Consider the following 24,812-nt stretch of genomic DNA (forward strand, 5'->3'; position numbering starts at 1 on the left):
AAAAAAAAAAAAAAATTTTTTTTTCAACGTTTTTATTTATTTTTGGGACAGAGAGAGAGAGAGCATGAACGGGGGAGGGGCAGAGAGAGAGGGAGACACAGAATCGGAAACAGGCTCCAGGCTCTGAGCCATCAGCCCAGAGCCCGACGCGGGGCTCGAACTCATGGACCGCGAGATCGTGACCTGGCTGAGGTCGGACGCTTAACCGACTGCGCCACCCAGGCGCCCCAGCATTGTCTCCATTTTAACTGCAAGTAAGCTGAGACTTGGTCAGGTGAAGTGTGTTGTCCAGGTTAACATCCTTCCTAAGTAGTAACGTGGGATCTGAATCCACATCTGCCTCTCTCCTTTATGACATATCCCTTTTCCAATAGCCTCACGATACAGTTCTCTCTCTCTCTCTCTTTCTCATGCACTTTATGAACTTTACTCCCTTGGCACATCACACTGTGGAGTGGCCATACTGTGGAGTGGCTATATGGTCACAGTTACAAAAACAGAGCCCCTGCAAATGTCTCTTGTAATATCTGTTGTGCACACCCAGCCAGCTCCTTCCACATAATCAGGAAAGCAAATGCAGCCTCATTCTTGCCTCAGTAGCAGCAGATCAGAGATCAGTCTCCCCACGGGCCAAGCCCTGGAGTCATGCTGGAAACTGGAAACCCACACCGAGGACACCAATACCATGAAGTCAATTCGAATACTGCTTTCACCCTACAAGGCAGCAACCAGGGAGTTAGATAGGAATGAGTTTACAACTGAGATCTCTAGGAATGGAGATCAAGGACCCAACTGTTTCCAAGAAGCTCCTTGGCAGACTTTCCCTCACATTTAACAGATCAGAGCTGCATAAAATGTTCATGCCTGGAACACAGCAATGAAACTGAGAATGGCAATGGACGTACCCTGACTGGTAGGACTAATCTGCATTTCCTGCTGAACTGAATGTTAAGGTCAAGTTCCCAGATGGATAGCTGTCTAAATAAAATAGGGATTTTTTTTTTTTTTTTTTTAAGGAGCATAGATGTCAGGTTGGCAGCCAACCTCTTTATTTTATTAGCCCTTTATTTTAGTAGCCACTAAAATAAATTAATAGGTTATAGGAGAAAAGCCCAAATTGATATTTAAAAAGCAGTTCATGGGGCGCCTGGGTGGCGCAGTCGGTTGAGCGTCCGACTTCAGCCAGGTCACGATCTTGCGGTCTGTGAGTTCGAGCCCCACGTCAGGCTCTGGGCTGATGGCTCAGAGCCTGGAGCCTGTTTCCGATTCTGTGTCTCCCTCTCTCTCTGCCCCTCCCCCGTTCAGGCTCTGTCTCTCTCTGTCCCAAAAATAAATAAACGTTGAAAAAAAAAAGAAAAAAAGCAGTTCATAAGATATTCTTTTTTTTTTACAAACCTAGGAATGGAGTGGCTACCTCCTTAGACTCATGGTACAATGGGAAATAGATATTTGGTATTTGTCCCAGATTCCTGGCACAGAGCTCCTAAAATCTCTGGACTCTCTGGAGAGACAAGAGTAGCTTTTATATGCCAATGATTTATTGGTGGCTGGGGGTCCCCAAATAGCCTCAGGATGGGAGTTGGTCCCCAAAAAGACCAAGGCATGATTAGAGGGTTGGAACTTTCAGCCTCACCTCTGGAACCTCTGGGAAGCAGAGAAGGGCTGGAGATTGAGCTTGGTCAATGATTTAATCAATCAGGCCTATTTAATCCACAAAATCTCCTACATTACAGGGTTTGGAGAGCTTCTGAGTTGGTGAACACTTCGAGGTGCCAAGAGTGTGGTGTACCCGAACCGCACAGGGACACAAGCTCCTGTGCTCAGGACCCTTCTGGACACTACCCCATGTACCTCTTCACCTGGCTGTTCCTTTATATCTCTTATAATAAACTGGTGATAGTAAGTAAAGTAGTTACTTTACTGAGTTCTGTGAGCTGTTCCAGCAAATAACTGAACTTGAGGAGAGGGGGTGTGTAGAAACCCCTGAGGTACTGTTTAGGTCCACTGACAGAGGATTAATTGAATGAATAATTATATTCTACCTAATGGAATATTATGTAATTATTTAATATGTTAATACATATTTCCGAAAATAAAAAATGTCCACACTATACGGCTCAATGAACAAAAGCACATTTCTACTCATTATGTATACAATATGATACTGTATTTCTGCCAAAGTAAAGCAATACATCTATATCTGTGTGTGTGTGTGTGTGTGTGTGTGTGTGTGTTTATACACACAAAAATAAATATAACAATGTGAATAACTGTTATAGCTGGCTCTGTAGATTGGGAAAATGGAATTCACGTCTTTTTTCTTCCCTGCAATACCACAGGATTTTTTTTTAATTAAATATTTTTAAATAAAAAAAAAAATCTCCATTTGAAATAAAACTAAAGATGTTGCAAGTCATTGTAAATCGACAGCCATAGGCTTTGAGAAGGAATGAAGGGAGGACAGAAGAAAACAAGTACCCTGGCCCATAAGATACCCTAGCTTCAGGATTTGGCTGAGTGCTTCATCATTCTATAGTTTAACTTGTTCTTCCCCACCTCCCCTAAACTTTTCTTATAAACTGGGTAGTTGGACGGATGAGGTCTGATGACTCTTTTGGCAAGAATCTTTCATTAACGGTGCCATATACTTAATGCAACATGTTGACACGTAAGAGGAGGAAAAAAGGAAACAGAAGAGGGGCTGTCAAAGAATAACAGAGACCTAAGGGGTATAAGAAGGAAATGCAACGCACATTATTTGGGTCATAACTCAAACAATCCAATGTTAAGGGCAACATTGCCAATATCAGAAAAAATTTGAATATGAATATGCACTGGGTCTTGGATCATATAAAAGAATTATTCATTTTGATACATTTGAAAATGGCCTACTGGTTATGAATTTTTTAAATGACCTTACCAGTTAGAGATGCACAAGAGAATATTTACAAGTTTAAGGACAACAGGCCTTGGATGTGCTATGACAATTCTCCAGAGAAAAACCAGAAGTGGCAGAGGCATGATGAACCTGACTGGCCATGAGTTGATAATTGTGAAAGCTTAGTGATGGGCATGATTTGTAATGTTCTCTCTACTCTGAATCTCCATGAAAAAAAGTTAAAAAGAAAAAAGTCATCAGGGCCTGATGACTTCTACCTAAAGTTTACAGTACAGATGATTCTGGTATTATATACACTCTCACAGATCACAGTAAAGCAGGATCTGTACTAATTGTATGAAGCCAGCACTTTAAAATACTAATCACTATGGGGCGCCTGGGTGGCTCAGTTGGTTGAGCATCTGACTTCAGCTTGGGTCATGATCTCATGGTTCATGGGTTTGGGCCCCATGTTGGGCTCTGTGCTGACAGCTCGGAGCCTGGAGCCTGCTTCAGATTCTGTGTCTTCCCTGCTTACTCTATGTCTCTCTCTCTTTCTCCCTCTCTCTCTCTCTCAAAAATAAATAAATATTAGGGGTGCCTGGGTGGCTCAGTCGATTAAGTGTCCGACCTCGGCTCAGGTCATGAACTCGGGGTTTGTGAGTTTGAGCCCCGCATCAGGGTCTGTGATGACAGCTCGGAGCCTGGAGCCTGCTCCGGATTCTGTGTCTCCCTCTCTCTCTGCCCCTCCCCTGCTCATGCTCTGTCTCTCTCTGTCTCTCAAAAATAAATAATGTTAAAAAAATTTTTTTATAAATAAATATTAAAATAACTAATCACTAGATTTTTTTAGAAAAAGAGAGAACTACATAGATGCTTGCTTATACATTGATTTTCATTCTTCCTTCTTTTTTTAAAATGTTTATTTTATGGGGCGCCTGGGTGGCGCAGTCGGTTGAGCGTCCGACTTCAGCCAGGTCACGATCTCACGGTCCGGGAGTTCGAGCCCCGCGTCAGGCGCTGGGCTGATGGCTCAGAGCCTGGAGCCTGTTTCCGATTCTGTGTCCCTCTCTCTCTGCCCCTCCCCCGTTCATGCTCTGTCTCTCTCTGTCCCAAAAATAAATAAACGTTGAAAAAAAAATTAAAAAAAAAAATGTTTATTTTAAGACAGAGCACAAGCATGAGTAGGGCAGGGAGAGAGAAAGAATCCCAAACAGGCTTGGTGCTAAGAGTGCAGAGTCTGATATGGGGCTTGAACTCACGAACTGTGAGATAACGGCCTAAGCCAAAATCAAGGGTAGGATGTTAACCGAATGAGCCGCCCAGGCGCCCCAAAATGGAGATTTTTCTAGATATCATTTTGGTATTGCTTTCTAAGCTTAATTACACTGTAGTAGAGAAAATCTTCCAAATGATTTCAATCCTTTGAAATTTGTTTAGACTGGCTTTATGGCCTACCACATGCAAACTTTTTATAAATGTTCTATGTGCATCTGAGGAAAATTGTCGGGTGGAGTGTTTTACATCAATCAAGTTTGTTAATCATGTTATTCTTGTTAATCATGTTATTCTAACGGTTCAGGATTAGCACTATCGTAGGCTGGTGACCTGTTTTTGTAAATAATGTTTTTCCAGACCTCGGCCATCCCCATTTGTTTATGTATTTTCTATGGCTACTTTCCTCTTACAATGGCAGAGCTAAGCAGGTGCAGATAGACCATCTGGCCCGCAGAGCCTAAAATATTTACTCTCGCTGCCCTTTACAGAAAGTTTGCTGACCACTGTTAAACTATAGCCTTCTAGCTTTTTCTCTCCTTGTTCTATGTTACTGAGAGAGGTGTGCTGAGAACTCCCATTATCACTGGGCATTTGTCATTTCTCCTTGTATCTAGTACACCCTACATTCAGGAATTCTACTAAGTGTATACCCAGTACAGCTTTTATGCACCAAAAAGTACAAAAATGTTCATGTCAGCACTACTCATAATAGACACAAGTCAGTAACAACCTAAATGTCTGTTAATAGCAGAATGGATACATAATATAATCACACCAAAGAATACTACACAGCAATGAAAAGAAATGAACTACTGCTATATGCAACAATTTAGATGAATTTCACAACAAAATACTGAGCAAAAGAAGGCAGATACAAAAGGACAGGTAACCTATGGTTCCATCTGCATAAAGTTAACAACCAGGCAAATTTAATATAACGTTTTTAGGATAAGAATACCTCTAGAGAAGAAGGGGATTAGGATGAGTTGGCACTCCTAGGTTGTTATAATAGCTTATTTTTTCATTTTTCATTTATACTTGAAAAATGCTTAAAAATTTTTTTTAATTAATTTATTTATTTCTGAGAGAGGGACAGAAAAAGCATGAGCAGGGGAGGGGCAGAGAGAGGGGGCGAGAGAGAATCCCAAGCAGGCTCCACACTGCCAGCGTGGAGCCCAATGCGGGGCTCAGACTCACGAACCGTGAGATCACGACCTGAGCCAAAACCAAGAGCTGGATGCTTAACTGACTAAGCCACCCAGGTGTCCCTCGAAAAATACTTTAAAATAATTTTTTAATGTTTAATTAATTTATTTTTGAGAGAGAGGGAGAGAGAAAGGAGAGAGCAAATAGAGAATCTCAAGCAGGCTCCAGGCCATCAGCACAGAGCCCAACGTGGGGCTGGAACCCACGAACCATGAGATCATGACCTGAGCTGAAATCAAAAGTCAGACACTGGGGCACCTGGGTGACTCAGTCAGTTGAGCCTCCAACTTCAGCTCAGGTCACGATCTCGCAATTCGTGAGTTTGAGCCCTGCATCGGGCTCTGTGCTGACAGATCAGAGCCTGGAGCCTGCTTCAGATTTCTGTGCCTCCCACTCTCTGCCCCTCCCCCCGCTCATGCTGTCTGTCTCTCTCTCAAAAATAAATATTAAAATTAAAAAAAAAAAAAGTAGGATGCTTAACCAACTGGCCCACCTAGGCGCCACTTAATTTTTTTTTAATGTTTATTTATTTGGGGGGGGAGGGGCAGAGAGAGACGGGGACAGAGGATCTGAAGCAGGCTCAGTGCTGACAGCAGTGGGCCCCATGCAGGGCTCCAACCCACGAACTGAAAGATCATGACCTGAGCCGAAATCAAAAGCTGGACTGACTCACCCAGACGCCCCTACTTGAAAAATACTCTTAAAGAAAAGTACAGCTCAGTTTCACTTATAAATGTAGAAGCAAATATTTTTAAATTTTATTATGAAAAATTCCAAATCAAAGAAGAAGAAATAGTATAATTAAACCCCATGCACAAAGAAACAGGAAAGAACAGTATAATCAAATTCCTCACATCCATTGTGTCTTCAATAGTTAGCAACGCAAACCTAATTTTGTGTATCTACACCACCACTCATCTCCCTCTACCACTGGATTATTCTAAAGCAAATCTGAGACATCTTTTTATTTCTAGACGCAAAAATACTAAGTAAAATATTAGCAAATAAAACCCAACCACATATTAAAAGAACAAATCATTATGGAGAAGTATGGTTTCTCCCAGGAATATAAGACACTGGGAAATCTAGCCATCTATAAAGCAAATATTAGAGAGAGGAAAAATATAAATGAAAATAATTTTATAAAGTGATTCGAAGAGCTTTAATATACAGCATAGTGATTACAGTCAACACTGTACCATAGAACTGAAAGCTTTAAGATCTAAGCAAGTAGATCTTAAATGTTTTCACCACGTAAAAGAAATAGTAATTACGGGGGCACCTGGGTGGCTCAGTCGGTTGAGTGTCGGACTTCGGCTCAGGTCATACTCTGTCTCTCTCTGTCTCTCAAAAATGAATAAACGTTAAAAAAAAAATTTTTTTTTAATTTTTTTTTTAACGTTTATTCATTTTTGAGACAGAGACAGAGCATGAACGGGGGAGGGTCAGAGAGAGGGAGACACAGAATCTGAAACAGGCTCCAGGCTCTGAGCTGTCAGCACAGAGCCCGACACGGGGCTCGAACTCACGGACCATGAGATCATGACCTGAGCCGAAGTCGGCCGCTCAACCGACTGAGCCACCCAGGTGCCCCCCCAAAAAAAATTTTTTTAAAGAAATAGTAATTATGTGACATGATGCAGGTGTTAGCTAACCTAAGATAATAATTATTTTGCAATACATAAGTATATTAAATCAACACAGTTGTACACCTTAAACTTACAGAATGTTATATGTCAATTATATCTCACTAAAGGTGGGGGGAAGGATCTTTGAGAATGGTGGGGGGGGATCTTTGAGAAAGAGGAATAAAGCTTGATAAATCATGGCTACCATATTCAGACTAGACTAGGTGCCAGGCACTACACTTTGTATTTAAAGAACATCTGCTAATTTAATTTTCATAATGACTCTACGAACTAGGAATTACGACAGCTTTTTCACAAATGAAGAAACTGACTCAGACATTAACCTACCCAAGTCAAAGGCAGAAGCAGGTTCTTCTTATTCCACAGTCCATACACTTGCCACCTGACCAAAATTATTTGCAGACAACAAAAACAGTCAACTAGAAAATATAAAGGAATTGATTTATAAGCTAGTAGCAGTAACGGTAGTAGACTGAGGTGACAGAATAAGGGTACCTTTTAAAGTTTTGTTCTTGTGCATTATATAAAATGAGAAGAAAGAAAAAAGAGGGAGTGGGGTCATAAGGAGAAAAACCACACCATTTACCATTACAACACCAGTATAAACTATTTTAAATTTTTTAAAATGTTTTATTTATTTTTGAGAAAGAGTACAAGCCTGGGAGGGGCAGAAAGAGAGGGATACACAGAATCGGAAACGGGCTGTCCAGACTCTGAGTTTTCAGCACGGAACCTGATGCGAGGCTGGAACTCGAGAACTGTGAGATCATGACCTCAGCCAAAGTCAGACGCTTAACCAACCGAGCCACCCAGGCAACCCAACAGTATAAACTATTTAGGAATAAACATAACCAGATATGTCTAAGACACATGTGGAAAAATCACCACCACAGCTGGTCAAATCCTTTTTAAACACTTGGGTTAAAGGAAATCCATCAAATGTTCCACAAAGTGGTGGACCTAACCCTCATCAGTTCCACCCAAATTAAAGCACCCACTTGATGGAACATAACTGCAGTAATTAAAAAAAAAGAAAGATGAAAATTTCCAGAGTTAATAATATGGAAATAGCTGATAAAATTATGTCACTACCTACACAAAACGGATCCCAACACTAAAAGCGAAATACACTGTATTTTAACAAGAGTTATTTTCTGGAGTATGTAGGAGTTTGGGCATGTCATTACATGGGCAGGAAATAAAACTGGAAACATGTACTTTCAATAAGAATATACAGTAAACATGGACGCAAGTGGCCAGAAACCCCATCTTTGAAAGTAAGGATGTGAAAAGCATCAACAACGGAACTCCCCAAAGGGGGTCACCGACACGGACACGACTCCCGCTTTCCCCGACCACAGACACCCCACAGCGCTGCTCTCTCCAAGTGCACGTCCCAACACGGAACCCCCACGTGACCCTCCGACACAGAACACCCCAGCGGGAATTCCCACTAGCTTCCCCCAACACCGACCCCCCACGAGCTCCGGGGTTTGAAAAACAAAAAACCAAAAACCAACGAGCTCTCCTTGGCCCCGAAACACTCCCAGAACCGACACTGACCTGGCGATGGCCTCGCTCTTCACCACTGGAGAAAACCACGGTACCACGTCTCTAAACACTTTGCCTCTGTGTCCACAGAACCCCCCGAGTCCCACCTCAGCCTCTCCCAGACCCTCAGAAACGGAAAGGATGGTGACCGACAAGGGTCAGCGCGCGTCGTTCCAGAGACGCGAATTCTGGCGCTAGGTTCGGCCTCTGTGACGTCATATTGCAGCGCCCGCTCCAGGCTACTTGAAGGGAGCCGCCAGTTCTCCACCTATTCCCCTACGGCGGGGGTCATCTCTTTTTCTGTTTTTCGCGGGAAGGCCCAAGACGGTGAGAAGCTATTGAAAACGCTTTATTTCGCTTCATTTCCAGGCCACTTGGCCCCCTGGGCCCCGAATTTACAACTTCCACCAGGGGCAGTGCATAAACTGCTTAGCTTCTCAGAAACTCTGGCCTGCCCAGAATTCTTCTCAGGACGGGCCGAGAAGGTGGCGGACTTTGACACTTTGATTTCAAGGCTAGGGAAAAGCCGGGTGGGCGCAGCCAGCGTAGAAGTTCGACAGGGAGGAAGCCCGAGCCGAAGGGAACAACAGTTGGGAGGGAACCCGGCTAGCATCTTGGGAATGCTGGCTAGAGGGGGCTCTGTGGACAAAGTGGCATTTCAGGCCAGTCTAGGGTGTAGAGAACCGCTGAAAAAGCCGTTGGTCAGAGTAGGTAAACAGAATCATAGAGCTCTTGGTATGATTTGTGTAGGAGAAAATGTGGCTGGTGGTTGTTAGGGGTCAACAGAAGGGGCAGAGCTAATGGAGAATCGTGGCTCTCTCACGGTGGAAGGAGCCAAAGGCTGGGCAAGATTTTCCTACCATAAAGATGGAAAATTCCTTGCATCAAAAGTGCTGACGCGAGGGGGAGGGGGGGGGCGCCCGCGGGCGCGCCCGCCTGGGTGGCTCAGTCGGCCAAGCATCCGACTTCGGCTCAGGTCATGACCTCACGGTTCCTGAGTTCCAGTCCCGCGTTGGGCTCTGTGCTAACAACTCAGAGCCTGGAGCCTGCTTCCATTCTGTGTTTCCCTCTCTCTCTGCCCCTCCTCCACTCACACTCTGTCTGTCTGTCTCTCTCTCAAAAATAAATTAGAAAAAAAATTTTTAAAACATTAAAAAAAAGTGCTGAGGGGGCCTCTCTGGCTCAGGTGGTGGAGCATGTGACTCTTGATCTTGGGGGTAGATTGTATTTAAAATTAAAAACTTAGGGGCTCCTGGGTGGCGCAGTCGGTTAAGCGTCCGACTTCAGCCAGGTCACGATCTCGCAGTCCGTGAGCTCGAGCCCCGCGTCAGGCTCTGGGCTGATGGCTCAGAGCCTGGAGCCTGTTTCCGATTCTGTGTCTCCCTCTCTCTCTGCCCCTCCCCCGTTCATGCTCTGTCTCTCTCTGTCCCAAAAATAAATAAACGTTGAAAAAAATAAAAATAAATAAATAAATAAATAAAAGTAAAATTAAAAAATAACTAAAAAAAAAAAAAAAAAAACTCTAAGAAAGGGAAGTGGTTGTATTCAATATTTCAGCCCAAATGATTAAACTGAGGAGCTCCCAGTGCAAAACTCATTCCCCATAGTTACACAACCACCATTAGAGCACCTCCCCATTAAAGGGATTGATGATTCATTCACTCAGCAGATGCTTATAAAATGTGGCACTGTTCTGCGTGCTGGGGATACAAAAGCTATAAGTGCAGACATACCCTTTGCACATAAGTGCAAAAATACCCTTCGTGGAGCTTAACGTTTTACTGACATGCAGAATGTAAAATTGATGGTTTGAATGTAAAGTTCCAAGACTGTTATGAGTCCTACCTACAATGCCTACCAGCCAGAGCATAACCAAAGATAAATTATGAAAGATCATTTTTTTTTTTAAGCCTGTATTATTAGCTTCCATGCTTTAAGGAAAAAAAATTTTTAGAGAGTGAGAGAGCCGGGGGACAGGCAGAGCGAGAGAATCTTAAGCAGTCTCCATGCTCAGCACACCGCCAGGCTTGGGGCTCCATCCCACAACCCCAGGATCATGACCTGAGCCAAAATCAAGAGTTGGACCCACCGAGAGGTGCCTGGGTGGCTCAGTTGGTTAAGTGTCAGACTTCGGCTCAGGTCATGCTCTCGTGATCCATGAAGTACAGCCCCGCATCAGGCTTTGCACCGACACCTCAGAGCCTGGAACCTGCTTCAGATCATGTGTCTCCCTTTCTCTCTGCTTCTCTCAAAAATAAATAAACATTTAAAAAAAAAAAAGAGTTGGATGCACTGACTGAGCCAACCAGGCATTCCAAAGATGATCATTCTTAAGATCTAATGGGATATGCTTTGCTAGGTTTTGGATTTGCTTGGGACTCATCACCCCCTTTCTTCTAATTTCTCTCTCTCGGAATGGGAATGTATCCTACCCCTGTCCCACCATTTTTTTTGGAAGTGAATCACCTCTCTAATTTTAGTTCACAGCTGGAGAGGAATTTTGCCTCAGGGTAAATTGTACCAGAAGTCTCACCTATATCTGATTTAGATGAGACTTAGATTATATAGACTTTAGAGTTGATGCTGGAATGAGTTAGACTTTGAGGGTTGTTGGGATGGAATGTGTTTTGCATGCAAAAAAGTCATGAATTGGGGGGTGGTTAGGGGTGGAATATTATGGACTGAATGTTGGTGTCCTCTTAGATTCACGGGTAGAAACCCTAACACCCAGTGTGGCCATATTAGGGGATGGGACCTCTAATGAAGTCATTAAAGTTAAATGAGGTCAAAGGGTAGGGCTCTGATCTTAGTAGTTTGGTGTCCTTAGTACAAGAGACACCAGAGTGCTCTTTGTCTGTGCAGACAAACTGAGGAAATGCCTTGCAAGGACATGGGGAGATGGCAGCTAGAGTCCTGACCAGAAACCAAATCTGCTGGAAACTGGATTGTGAACTTCTAGCCTCAGGAACTGTAAGAAAATGAATTTCTGTTGTTTCAAACACCCACTCTGTGTTATTTTGTTATGACAGCCAAAGCAGTCTAATACAGTGGTGAGGGGTGCCTGGATGGCTCAGTCGGCTAAGCATCTGACTTAGGTGCAGGTCATGATCTCACAGTTAATGAGTTTGAGTCCCACGTTAGGTGAGCTTGAGCCCCATTTTGGGTGAGCCCCGCTTCTCTCTCTCTTCCTCTCTTTCTCTCTGCCCCTTGTGGGATTCTCTCACTCCGCCCTTGCTCACTTGCGTCCTCTCTCAATTAAAAAAAAAAAAAAAGAAAATTAAACGAACTAACTTAATTTGAATCCCTTGGATAAACACAATGTAATTATGAAGTATTTATTTTTTTATATATATTGCTTATATAAAGAGAATCCTGGGAAACATTTGTGGGATTATGGTAAAAAGGAATAAAAATTTGGATCAGGCAAACTTAACAATACGGGCTGACCATGAATGGATTCTGGCTTTAATGTGTAAGCTCAGTTAGAATGGCTTTAGTTTGCTTTGTTGGTTGAATGTAACCTGACTCAAAGGTGGCCTAAAGTTTAAATGCCAGAAATTTCTTCATATTTTGTAAAGATTCTGAAAGTATATGGAGTTAGAAATGCTAATGTGTAATTATGTAAAGCCAGTTTATCCATCCCCTAAAAATATATCCTAGGGTTAAAAAAAAAAAAAAAAAAAGTGTCCCAGGAGCATCCAGAAGATAATCTCCTCAACGAAGCTGATCTGGCTGCAGAAAACTGAAGTATACTATTACAAGATTCTAGTACTACATGTGAAAAGTATGATAACTTGAAGATACACTGTTAAGTGAATGATACATTCTGTAAGCTCTAAAGGAACCACTGAAATAACAAAGTTACACCTAATGAGCCAACAAAGGATATAAATAATCATAAAACATAGCTACTCCAAAAGAAGGTAGAAAAAGACAAAAAGAGCAAAACCAGATAGAATAAATAACAAATTCCACATCATTTGAACATAACCACATTAATCATGAATGGCCTAAATACCCCAATAAAAAGAGATTGTCAACTAGATTAAAAAACAAAACAAACAAAAACCTAGGTCTAACTATATGCTGCCTACTTTTTAAAAAAATACTTATTTTTGAGAGAGAGAGAGGGAGAGAATCCCAAGCACACTCTGCACTAGAGCCCAGTGTAGGGCTCGAACTCACAAACCATGGTAACATGACCTGAACCAAAATCAAGAGTCAGATACTTAACTGAACTACTACTCACTTTAAATACTGAAAACTCACTTTAAATACTGTCACAATTAGGTTAAAAGTAAACCATGTTGGGATGCCTGGCTGGCTCAGTCGGTGGAGTATGCGACTTGATTTCAGGGTTGTGATTTGTAGACTACTTAAATAAAAACTTAAAAAAAAAGTAAACCATGTTTTGTTTTTGTTTTTTGATTCTTATTTATTTATTTTGAGAGAAAGAGAGAGACACACACAGCATCTGAAGGAGGCTCCAAGCTCCGAGTTGTCAGCACAGAGCCTAGTGTAGGGCTTGAACCCATGAACCCCAAGATCATGACATGAGTTGAAGTCAGACACTCAACTGACTGAGCCACCCAGACCCAAAAAATAAACCATATTAAATAGAGCTATGAATGATCTAAAAAGAAAGGCCCAATTCAAATTTCTAGAAATAAGACATACTCTTGATGGGATTGATGGCAGAGTAAACATTGTTTCTTTTTAGTGTTTATTCATGTTTGGGAGAAAGAGGGAGACAGAGTGTGAGTGAGGGGTGGGGGCAGAGAGAGAGAGACACAGAATCCAAAGCAGGCTCTAGGCCCTTGAGCTGTCAGCACAGAGCCTCATGTGGGGCTTAAACCCATGGACCACAAGATCATGACCTGAGCTGAAGTTGGAAGCTTAAAGGACTTATCCACCCAGGTGTCCCTAGCAGAGTAGATAGACATTGTGTAAGAAAAAATTAGTGAACTGAAAAGACACAGCAATACAAACTATCCAAAATGAAAAACAGGTGGGGGGGGGGGGTAGTCTAAAAACTAGGAGCAGTTTACCCTATTCGTGTATGCAAAACATCAGTGAACTTTATGGCAAGGCAAAAGAAAGTACAAATTTAAGCATAATGAGAACAAAAGATTTTATTAAAAAGTGAAAAACTGTTCAGAGAACCTGAACTTAAAAAAAAAAAGGCGGCCTTATGTTCTTGGCCAAGTGGCAAAAGAGGTATTGTGAGGAATGCCTAGGGGAAACTGCTAACTGCCCTTCACTCTCTGATCAAGATAGTGAACAAACAACAGTATTCTGGGAAGGTTTATAAAATATGAAGTAAAATGTATTACATATCTTATCAACCCAAGACATTGTTGTTATTAACATGTTAATCATTCCTCTCTTTGATATAATGGAATACAGCTATAACTGTTGATACAATGTCCTTGTTCCCTCAATCTAGCATTGATATCAGTTCTAGGTCACTTTTGATTGGTCTTTCAACACTGGTCACATTTTCCTGCCTGATAAGTTTGTCAACTTTATTATGGGATTATGGGGGAGTAGGTACAACAGGGGAGATCAGGATATTTTTGCACTCTATTTATTTATTTAGTTAATTTATTGAGAGAGAGGAGAGTGGGGGTGGAGGGGCAGAGAGAGAGGGGCCAGAGAGAGAGAATCCCAAGCAGGCTCTGCACTGTCAGTGCAGGGCCCAGCATGGGACTCGAACCCACAAACTGTGAGATCATGACCTGAGCCAAAACCGAGTTGGATGCTAACCGACTGAGCCACCCAGACGCCTCTCTTACAAATATTCTTGAAGCGCCCCTCTTACAAAGAATTGTTTTGGGATACATTGAGGTTACTTGAAAAGTTTGGTCCTTTCTGGCCCTGTTTTATTATTTGGTTAGTTAATTTCTTCCTGGCCCTGCTTTAAATCTCAGTTAAGCAAGACAAGATTGCTTATTGGATGGGATTCAGTCAACTAACCATGTGTATCAAGTGCCTACCCTATATCACATATTCTTCTAGACATCTTGTATACAGGGGTTATCAGAAGTTCCCTACCCTCATGAAGCTTATAGTCTTTTACAGTGTATAACTTACATTCAAGACCTTACACTTGCTCATAAAGTTGATATCGCAATATGGTTTGTATTAAAATTGGTAACGTTTATATGTATATACGTCTTTATATTCCATATCAAAATCTCGAAGAAAACAAGTGAAATGTTCTCTCCAAGTGATTCTAGTGGTGTTTATGTCACTGATTTACAAAAAAATCAACTGCCTAAATGCCACTCAACTATCTCGTCTGACAGACCTCTACCTTTAGTTTCTCCCTGACACCTGACCTCATGCCCTTTTCAGATCAGTTTTTCACCAGTAGACGTGGTCTGAACTTCTTCCTGTATTGTTTATGCCAGCCCCTGTGATTACCCCTGACTACATTTAACTAATTATACATATCAGATTCCAAAAATACTTTCCAGGCTGGTTACAGGCCTTCAGTATTTCCAGCACTAGATTCACCCTACTCTTCCAGAAACCCAATGCCTACTCTAGGTCTAAATCCAAGTCTCTCTGGCTTTGTGGAGCATGAGATACCAGTCCAAGGCTGATTCTATGAAGATCTACTTTTGTCTTCCTCGTGTTTGTAGGACTCAGAGTCCCTCTGAGTTGAGAGAAAATGGGAATAGATACCAGGAAGAATGTTGGGGTGGTTCCATCAATGAAGCAAAAGTTAGGGTTAGACAGGGTACTGCCTCCAAGGGGAGGCAACTGGATAGTTATCCAGGCATTTAGAACTTCAGATTCCCAGCATTCTGAGAATTCAATAATCAGGGAAGGGACAGGGAGAGCTAGGATGGAAGTAATCCTTTTAATTTGTGTTCAAATTGCCTACCTTACTTTCTCATGTTTTCGAAAATGACTACTGAGAGCTTTGTTGGAATGTATTTTGTTATTTAATGTGTAGGTTTAAATTACTAATTGTACTTGGGCTTTTAGTTCATTTTGCAAACCTGGTTTCTCTATCTTTTCAGGTCTAGAAAATTTTAAAAATCACTTTTATGGTGACATTGTGTAATGCTTGCTCTTATTTTTAAATTGAACTTAAACTCATCAAAGGACATTAAATTATATTCATGAGTTTAAAATATTCATTTCTTTTTGAAGGACTTCAGTTGCCTGAAATAAAATCTAAAGCCAAAGAAATCCAACAGGGTAAACATTATATGATACTGAGGAATTTTAGAATTGAAGAACATTTTAGAAAAAGAAAAAGAGGTGCACCTGAGGTTACTTGGAAAGTTTGGTCCTTTCTGGCCCTGTTTTATTATTTACTTAATTTCTTCCTGGCCCTGTTTTAATTCTGAATGGCTCAGTTGGTTGAGCTTCCAACTCTTGATTTCAGTGGAGGTCACGATCCCAGGGTCATGCTTGAGTCTCTCTCTCCCTCTGCCCCTATCCCCAGCTCACATGCGTACACTCTCTCTCTCTAAAACAAAATTAAAAAAAAAAAGAATCCACAAACGGGAAAAGTGAATATAGTGTGATAATGTTAGCCAGTGATGTAGGGCAGAAACTATCTCCTCTAAATTATGGAATCACTAACATGGTAATTAGGAATGTGGTTCAAGGTACCCTGTCTGAAAATGTACATCAGGTGTATTACATGATATATAGGTCACATTAGAAAAGGTACATAAAACTCTCAAATGTTCCTCATCTTCACAAACCTTTGTTTCACAAGAACTTTAGTATTTCGTTAAAGGAATTCCACAATTAGTGGATTAACAGAGTTTTATTTCTCTGTGATTTTACCTGCTAATGCATGAGGCAGAATGTACCACTGAAATCCCAGCCATGTTCACTGCCTTTTTTTTTTTTTTAATGTTTATTTTTGAGAGAGAGACAGAGCTGAGCGGGGGAGGGGCAGAGAGAGAGGGAGACACAGAATCTGAAGCAGGCTCCAGGCTCTGAGCTGTCAGCACAGAGCCCGACACGGGGCTTGAGCTCACGAACCGTGAGATCATGACCTGAGCCACCTAGGTGCCCCACGTTCATTGCCTCCTGTTTCTCCTCAGTGTGAACTGACACATATTAAGGGTAGGGACTTTCCCACTATTGCCATGTCTCTACTCACTATAAGCTCCCTGATGAGCTATGTTGATCACTGATGACAGACAGAGTCGGTCTTCTAAAACTAGCCTCTGCACTCATGGGTTTTGTTTGTGTATAACCATATTATCAGCAAGACATTATTGCTCAAGGCTTTTCCTAATTGAATGTACCAGGTTTTTTCTATGTGTTTTTCGTGACATAAAATAAGATGTAATTGACCACTGAAGGCACAACCACATTCGCTGCATTCATAAGGTTTCTCTCCTGTACAAATTCTCCGTTATTTCCTGAGGGTGCACATCTGGCAGCTGGCTGTCCCACTAGGACCGCATTCCTATCTGCGAGGAGCCCACTGATGTTTAATGAGGTCTGAGGGATCGTGGAAGGCATCTGTGCAGTCACTGTATTAACAGGGCTTTTCCCCTGCATGAATTCACTAGTATCTAATAAGCTGTGACCCTCTGTGGAAGAATATTCAACCTTCACTGAATCTACATGTTTCTCTCTTGTGTGTATCCTCTTATGTTTAACAAGGCATGACATGTGGGAGAAAGCTTTCCCACATTCATTGCATCCATAGGGTCTCTCTCCTGTATGAGTTCTTTGATGGACAGTGAGCATTGTCTTTGTAGTGAAGGCTTTCCCACAGTCACTGCACTTATAGGGTTTCTCTCCTGTGTGAATTCTCTGATGTTTAATGAGTCCTGATTTCTGTGAACAAGATTTTCCACATTCAGTACATACGAAGGGAGTCTTTCCTGTATGAAATCGCTGATGTGCTATCAGGCACGCCTTCTGGCTGAAGGCCTTACCACATTCAATGCATCCATAGGGTTTCTCTCCAGTATGAGTTCGTTGATGTATAAGGAGATTGCCCTTCTGAATGAAACCTTTTCCACATTCACTGCATATATAAGATTTCTCTCCTGTATGAGTTTTCTGATGTAGAATGAGTTGTGATTTTCTGGCGAAACCTTTTCCACATTCACTGCACTGATGGGGCCTTTCTCCTCTTTCATTTCTCTGATGTATAATGAGTTCTGCCTTCCTGCAGAAGGCTTTGCCACATTCAGTACATCCATAAGGTTTCTCTCCTGTGTGAGTTCTCTGGTGTTCAGTCAGCTTGAACTTTCTGGAGAATGCTTTCCCACATATACCGCAGCCATGGGGTTTATTTCCTGTATGAGTCTTCTGATGTTCAGTAAGCTGAAATTTCCTGAGGAAGGCTTTCCCACACTCACAGCACTCATAGGGTTTCTCGCCTTTGTGAATTCGCTGATGTTCAGTGAGCTTGAACTTCTTGGAGAAGGTTCTCCCACATACACTACACCCATGGGGTTTTTTTCCTGTATGAATTCTCTTATGTTCTGTGAGCCGAGACTTCTTGAGGAAGGCTTTCCCACATTCAGGACATTCGTGGGCCGTCTCTATTTTGGGTATTTGCTGATGTTTAAGGAATTGTGATGTAGTGCTGGTGGGTCTTCTACTTTCATGGAATTGAATTTCAGTGTGAGTTTGCTTGTGATTAGCACTGAGAAAGGATCGTCCGTCTCCACCAGACTCAGCAGGCTCTTTGTCACAGCTTCTACTTCTGTTGATTAAGTGTGGCTTCAAAGTTTTTCCATGTAAATGAAACCTATCATGATTTGGCCTGAAAGGAAAATGACTTTTGCTCTGATGAACAGTCTTTCCACATGTGTTCAGTTCATAACACTGTTCCATCCTCTTCGGCATTTTGAGATTTTCTAAGTGCTGAGGCAGATGATCGTCAACTCTCTCAATTTCTAGGAAAGAAGACAACGGTGAATCTTTCCATGACCATCATATGGAATAAAACTGCTTCAAAAGTACTGTGGGGTGGGCTGGCTCTTTAGTGGAAAACTTTTAGTATCAACATAAAAGAAATTCCAAGCATATCCTTGTATACATATTCCTTATCTCTTTTTAAAAAAAGCTCTTAAAATTGTAGCTAAATACACATAAGGTAAAATTTGCCATTTTAACCATTTTTAAGTGTACAGTTTTGTGTCATTAAGTGGTGCAGCCACCACCATCATCCATCTCTAGAACATTTCTATCTTCCCCACCTAAAAAAATTCTGTACTCATGAAACACTAACTTACCTGTTAGAAATGTTTAAAAACACAGTAATACAAATACAACAAACCAAAAGATGACAGTTGTCAGTGTCATATAGGGTAAATTCACAACAGATCAAGAATTATCTGCTTTGTAAATAAGGCCCTGGAGACAGTAAAATACAAGGAAGTCACTAGCAGCATCAGATCACAGAGGCTGGAGGGATACCTGATTCAAAATGGTAAGAGACAAAATCCACTCATTCAATACATCCTTCTTAAGTGGCTACTACCATATACCAGGTATCATGTTAGTGTTGGAGAAATAAAAAAATACTCTTTATTTTCACTGAACTCCTACTCTAAGGATGGAAAGAGAAACAGAATAAACACGCAAGAAAAAGAAGAAAGTAGGCAATTGCAAATGTGACCCTAGTTGGAGGAAGCAAAGGGAATGAAAAGTGGAAGAAATCTGGATGTGTTTTGAAGAATGGATAAGACCCATTACTGGATTTATCTGGGGATAAGTAACAGGAGGAAATCAAAGCGTGCTCCTAAGGATTTGGCTTGAGCTAATGGGTAAGTGGGTGATGCCTTTTAATAAGATGAAGATGTTGTTCAAGTTCAAATAGGATGAGAACAAGTGCATTTTGAAATTTTTTTTTCAATGTTTTTTATTTATTTTGGGGACAGAGAGAGACAGAGCATGAACGGGGGAGGGGCAGAGAGAGAGGGAGACACAGAATCGGAAACAGGCTCCAGGCTCCGAGCCATCAGCCCAGAGCCTGACGCGGGGCTCGAACTCACGGACCGCGAGATCGTGACCTGGCTGAAGTTGGACGCTTAACCGACTGCGCCACCCAGGCGCCCCAGAACAAGTGCATTTTGAAGCACATCACCTTTGAGGTAATTATTAGATATCCAAGTACAGACATGGAAAACCCAGTCAGATATATATGAAACTTGAGAGAGGTCTTAAATGGAGATATGTGGAAATCATCAGAACGTAAAGATCACTAAGGTCAGAGTGTTAAACGGGATCACATTTCAGAAGGTCAAGACTGAAAGCAGATGAAGGCACAAGACTATGACCTTAGTCATTTCAACATACAGAGCTTTGGGACTCTGAGAGACCGCTGAAGAGACCCAAGCATCAACCACACTGATAGAGAAATAAGCGGACCCAGTGTTAGAACAAATATCCCAGAGACAAGTCGGAATGTTGGATGCATAGAATCTGATTTCAAAAAAATTCTAACAGACTCCGGGTGCTCCCCTTGTTGCTAAAACATGTCATTCTTGTTCATTATGTAGACCATCATCAAATGAACTTTCCCAAACACTCTAACCTTTCTTCTAGGTGTGACACATTCTCATATGTTCCCACAGAAAGAGGGACATGATCATCCTTACAGACTTTTACAACATGCACAGTCTTCTCTACAAGCAGATCTGCTGCACCAGATGTGGGAACTGTCACCTTCTTCATCATACTGTACCTACATGGAGATCATACTGGAGTTTCTCCCATTTCACTGTCCCTGACAGACTAATCTCTCGTCTTGCCACTAACAGCTTCTTCCTTAATTCTACACTCTTTATGTTATCAGCAAGACTTCTGGTCAACAGTAGACTATTAATAGTTAGGTTATGGGGTATCATTTAAGGGGTCCTAATGGACCACCTTCCTCCTGAATCAAGACTCTGGCAGGTTTGCCTTTAGTTTTACTTAGAACATCTGGCTACACCTTACTATTGCTACAGTGCCTACCTACAGAAATTTAGAAAACCTAATCTCTACCATGCCCTGTTTATTGCTAACATGGAAAAATCACAAAAGTAGCCTGGTGATAAACCTTTACATTAACATAATGTGCCCAGTTTACCCAATTTTCCACTCACTAGTCTCCAACAAATACCTTCTGACCTTGATCTTCATGTGGCTGGTTTTAGGCCAATCTTTTGACAGTTCCCATATGGCTATGCATATTTCCAATTTTTTGGCATGTTTCTTCATCATCTTCTTCAAAGCCTAGCTATATCTCTTGCAACGTAAGGTACTTTGTGATACTATCATTCTCCATTCCTTCTATACCACTTTAGGTTACTTTTCTTCTAAACTTCTAAAACACAGTTGACTGTTAAACAACATGGGAGGTTAGGGGTGCCAAGCCCCCCTTCCTTGTGGTTGAAAATACACATTAACTTTTGACTTACCCAAAACCTAACTATTAATAGTCTACTGTTGACCAGAAGCCTTGCTGATAACATAAAGACATTAACACATATTTTGTCTGTTATATGTGTTATATACTGCATTCTTATTTAAAAAAAAAAAAAGTAGAGAAAAATGTGCTATTTAAAAAATCATAAGTTAGGGGCGCCTGGGTGGCTCAGTTGGTTGGGTGACTGACTTCGGTTCAGGTCATGATCTCACAGTTTGTGAGTTCGAGCCTCGTGTCGGGCTCTGTGCTGACGGCTCAGAGCCTGGAGCCTATTTCAGATTCTGTGTCTCCCCCTCTCTCTACCCTTCCCCTGCTCATGCTCTGTGTCTGTCTCTCAATAATAAATAAATGTTAAAAAAAATTTTTTTTTTAAATCATAAATTGGGGCGCCTGGGTGGCGCAGTTGGTTAAGCGTCCGACTTCAACCAGGTCACGATCTCGCGGTCCGTGAGTTCGAGCCCCGCGTCAGGCTCTGGGCTGATGGTTCAGAGCCTGGAGCCTGTTTCCGATTCTGTGTCTCCCTCTCTCTCTGCCCCTCCCCCGTTCATGCTCTGTCTCTCTCTATCCCAAAAATGTTGAAAAAAAAATTTTTTTTTTTAAAAATCATAAATTACATTTACAGAACTGTATTGGAAAAAAAATTGTGTATAAGTGGACCTGTGCCTTTTAAACCTGTGTTGCTCAAGGGTCAACTGTAGTCCCTATGTTTATTATTTGCTTGAATTTTGTAGAGCCTTGAATTATAGCAAAAACATCTCACACAATCAAAAGCTTCATTTCTAAATATTACATGAAGATCTGTCCAATCTTTGCTTATCAAATCTTTGGTGTAGAGAAACACTTAACTTTGTTTCCCACTAATTTCAATCTCTTTTACTGTGTGTTAGGACTGTAGTTCATCAGATTGGGTCACAATAGCACCCTTGGGGGGCTCTGCATAAAGACATATGCGGGCCCTGAACCCTATTCTAATAAAACCCAACTCTCTGAGGAAGCAGCGTTGGTAAGATTATAATGAAAACTCCTTCAGTACCAATCTGGCATTTAAGAAATCCTTGATATACAGATGGAAAAGTGTGGGTCTCTCTCCAACCTGGCTACAATAGTTATTTGATGAAGACATAAATGGATGACCAAGATTCATTTTCTTCTTGTACAAGGAGGAATGAAAAGCAAGCCCTTGACACAAGAATAGTAAAGAAGCCTCCGGTACCACCAAATCATAGAGATATAGTATCTTTAGGAGTGGCTGGTTAACTGGGGCCAAAGTACAATTCAGAGAAGGAAGATAATACTATATTTTTGTTTAGCAATAAACCATCTCATGGGAAGAATTCAAAGTGAAAATATATATTATTTGAGTGGGAAGAACAAACAAAAAATGACCTACTTCTCCCTGAGTTCTTACCTTACTTGATGCATTGTCAACTCTCTAGAAAATGTTTGACTTTGTCTTTCACAAAACACTTGCTCATCATGCACTCTCTACCATGTTTGTTATACACTCATCTGTTGATCTCTGACTGTCCAAGGCTCTTGTTTTCTTTATCTGGATCCACTCCCCAGGAGATCTCATCTGGTCCAAATTTCTTTCTCTGCACCTCACCTCTCCCTGACCTTTCCAGGTACATCAAACTGCAACAGAGAGCCCCACTTAGATGCTAACAAGCACATCTAACTTACAATCTCCGTTATAGAACTCTTTGACTTCCCAGCCCAAATCTCCTCCTCCCACATATCTTCTCTATCACAGTAAATGACAGAAGAGTCACTCTTCTGGTGACTCATGCTAAAAATTCATAGCATCATCATTCATCTGTCTCCTTTTCTCACCCCATGTTGTGGGTTGAACTTGTTCCCCAAGGAGATACAGTCAATTGCTAACCCCCTGGTACCTGTGAATGTGACCTTTTTTGGAAATAGTCTTTGCATATATAAACAAGTTAAGATGAGCTCACTTTGGATTAGGGTGTGACTGGCATCTTTATAAGGAAAAGGAGATTTGGGACACAGATACAGAAAATATACACGGAAATGGCCATAGGATGACAGAAGCAAAGACTGGAAAGGTGTTCCTACAAGTCAAGGAAGGCCAAGAATTTCCAACAACCACCAAAAGCTAGAAAGAGGCAAGAAAAGATTCCCATTTCGACTCTGGAGGGAACAAAGCCTGCAACACCTTGATTTCCAACTTTTAGCATCTAGAACTAGAAGGTAAATTTCTGTTGTTTTATGCCACCTAACTTACAGTTCTCTGTTAAGCAGCCCTAGGAAACTAAGATACCTGATATCTATTTTGATGGCAAATTCAGTCTTTATATATATATATATCTCCAGAATCTTCTATTACTCACATCTCAAGCCTAGGGAAGCCCACCAATGACCAGGTCTCCTATCTGGCTTTCTGCTTCAACTTCTGCCCTATTCCAGTCTACCCATAGTCAAAGTGACACTTCCAAAATATAAATTATATCTGTCACTGCTATACTATAAACTTTGTTTCTCAATTTACTAGGAGTAAAATCAAGTCCTCAGAATGGACTACAAGGCCCTCCATGACCAACCAACCTATCACCACTACTCCATTGACTTCATCTCCAGGAATTTTCCCTCTTGCTCACTCTGCAGCATCCACACAGGCTTCTTTGATGTTCCTCAGACACATTCTTGCCTCTGGCTCTGCACTTCCCATTCTCTTCATTTTTCACCCAGGAAACCTACTCCCAGTCATTCATCCTCTGCTCACAGGCGTCTTGTAGTCCACAGACATTCCTATTTGTAGAAGGGCAGACCCCATCCCTTCCACCCACTGTTCCGTGATGCCAACGGATTGGTGTTCACAGCCCTTTTCACCACTAGACATAGTTTCTATGTACTTTTCCCACTTCTTAAATTGTGATAAAATCCACAACACAAAATTTATCATCTTAATCACTCTGAGTTTACAGTTTAGTGGTATCAAATATATTCATAATGTCATGCAACCATCATCACTATCCATCTTCATAACTCTTTTCATCTAATAAAATTGAAACTCTGCATGTTTACTTTTGTTATATTTATGCCTCCCCCTTTCTGAGAGTAGAGACTTTAGGTCTTTGAAAGAAATAAAATTTCTGTGTCATGGATGATAATAGGGTCAACTGCAACTTACTGTCATCAATCTATGGGGAGACAAGGGAAAGCTTTAGGGACAATAATCCATTAACAAAATCTAAGTTAAATTAAGAAAGAGTAGAATTAACAAATATACAAAGGAATTACAGTAAAGCAGACAGGAGGCTTTATTTAGGCTAGGAACTGAGAAGAAGAAATTGTATCCTAATTAAAGAAGAGGAACAGTAGACACCTTAAATACCCTAGAGAGTAGAGAAGGTTCAAGGTAATCACAGCATGGCCAGGATTTAAGATGTACAGAAGTACAAGAGAATTTCAAATAAAAAAAAATTTTTTTTTAATGTTTCTTTAAACATTATCATTGTCTTTTTAAAAACTGAAATTCTCTTGGGGCACACCTAGGTGGCTCAGCCGGTTAAGCCTCGCACTTCGGCTCAGATCATGATCTCACAGTTCGAGGCCTGTGTCAGGCTCTGTGCTGACAGCTCAGAGCCTGGAGCCTGCTTTGGATTCTGTGTTTCCCTCTCTCTCTGCCCCTCCCCCACTGGCGCTCCGTCTCTCTCTCTCCCTCCCTCAAAAATAAAAAATAAACATAAAAAATTGTTTTCAAAAATAAAATAAAAAGACAATGAAACTGTAAAATAATGTAATGTCAATTATACCTCAACAAAACCCTAGCAAATATTAAAAATAAATTTTTAATGAAAAAGATGATGGA

At 41.3% G+C, this 24,812-nt stretch overlaps 2 protein-coding genes and 1 long non-coding RNA gene across 15 annotated transcripts in view; 1 reads left to right on the plus strand and 2 right to left on the minus strand.

Annotated features, from left to right (window-relative positions):
• The window catches only part of ZNF577 (zinc finger protein 577), a 51,863-nt gene extending 43,106 nt beyond the window's left edge, over positions 1–8,757 (minus strand). For 4 of the 7 annotated variants that reach the window (XM_040458065.1, XM_040458064.1, XM_040458063.1 and 1 more), the window contains exon 1: positions 8,575–8,757. The gene's annotated coding sequence lies outside the window, so the exon portion shown is untranslated. The remainder of the gene's footprint in view (positions 1–8,574) is intronic. The other 3 variants (XM_040458066.1, XM_040458067.1, XM_040458068.1) reach the window with 3 other exon arrangements.
• A 39-nt stretch (positions 8,758–8,796) lies between these two features.
• LOC121019023 (uncharacterized) lies at positions 8,797–21,081 on the plus strand. Of its 3 annotated transcripts, none has more exons than XR_005785388.1 (3): positions 8,797–9,047; positions 11,425–11,532; positions 20,113–21,081. It is a non-coding gene; the product is annotated as an uncharacterized LOC121019023 (long non-coding RNA). The 3 variants fall into 3 exon arrangements; XR_005785386.1 differs by having other exon boundaries at positions 8,797–8,889; XR_005785387.1 differs by having other exon boundaries at positions 8,797–8,889; positions 20,142–21,081.
• Positions 15,981–24,812, minus strand: part of LOC121018936 (zinc finger protein 649-like) — a 37,351-nt gene continuing 28,519 nt past the window's right edge. For all 5 annotated transcript variants that reach the window (XM_040458032.1, XM_040458035.1, XM_040458033.1 and 2 more), the window contains one exon: positions 15,981–18,458. In XM_040458032.1, coding sequence (XP_040313966.1) covers positions 16,855–18,458 — 1,604 coding nt within the window. In that variant the 3' untranslated portion in view covers positions 15,981–16,854. The remainder of the gene's footprint in view (positions 18,459–24,812) is intronic.

The sequence above is a fragment of the Herpailurus yagouaroundi genome, unplaced genomic scaffold (genome assembly GCF_014898765.1).
Source record: "Herpailurus yagouaroundi ecotype Mexico unplaced genomic scaffold, PumYag 220, whole genome shotgun sequence".
In the NCBI taxonomy this organism is placed as follows: domain Eukaryota; kingdom Metazoa; phylum Chordata; class Mammalia; order Carnivora; family Felidae; genus Herpailurus; species Herpailurus yagouaroundi.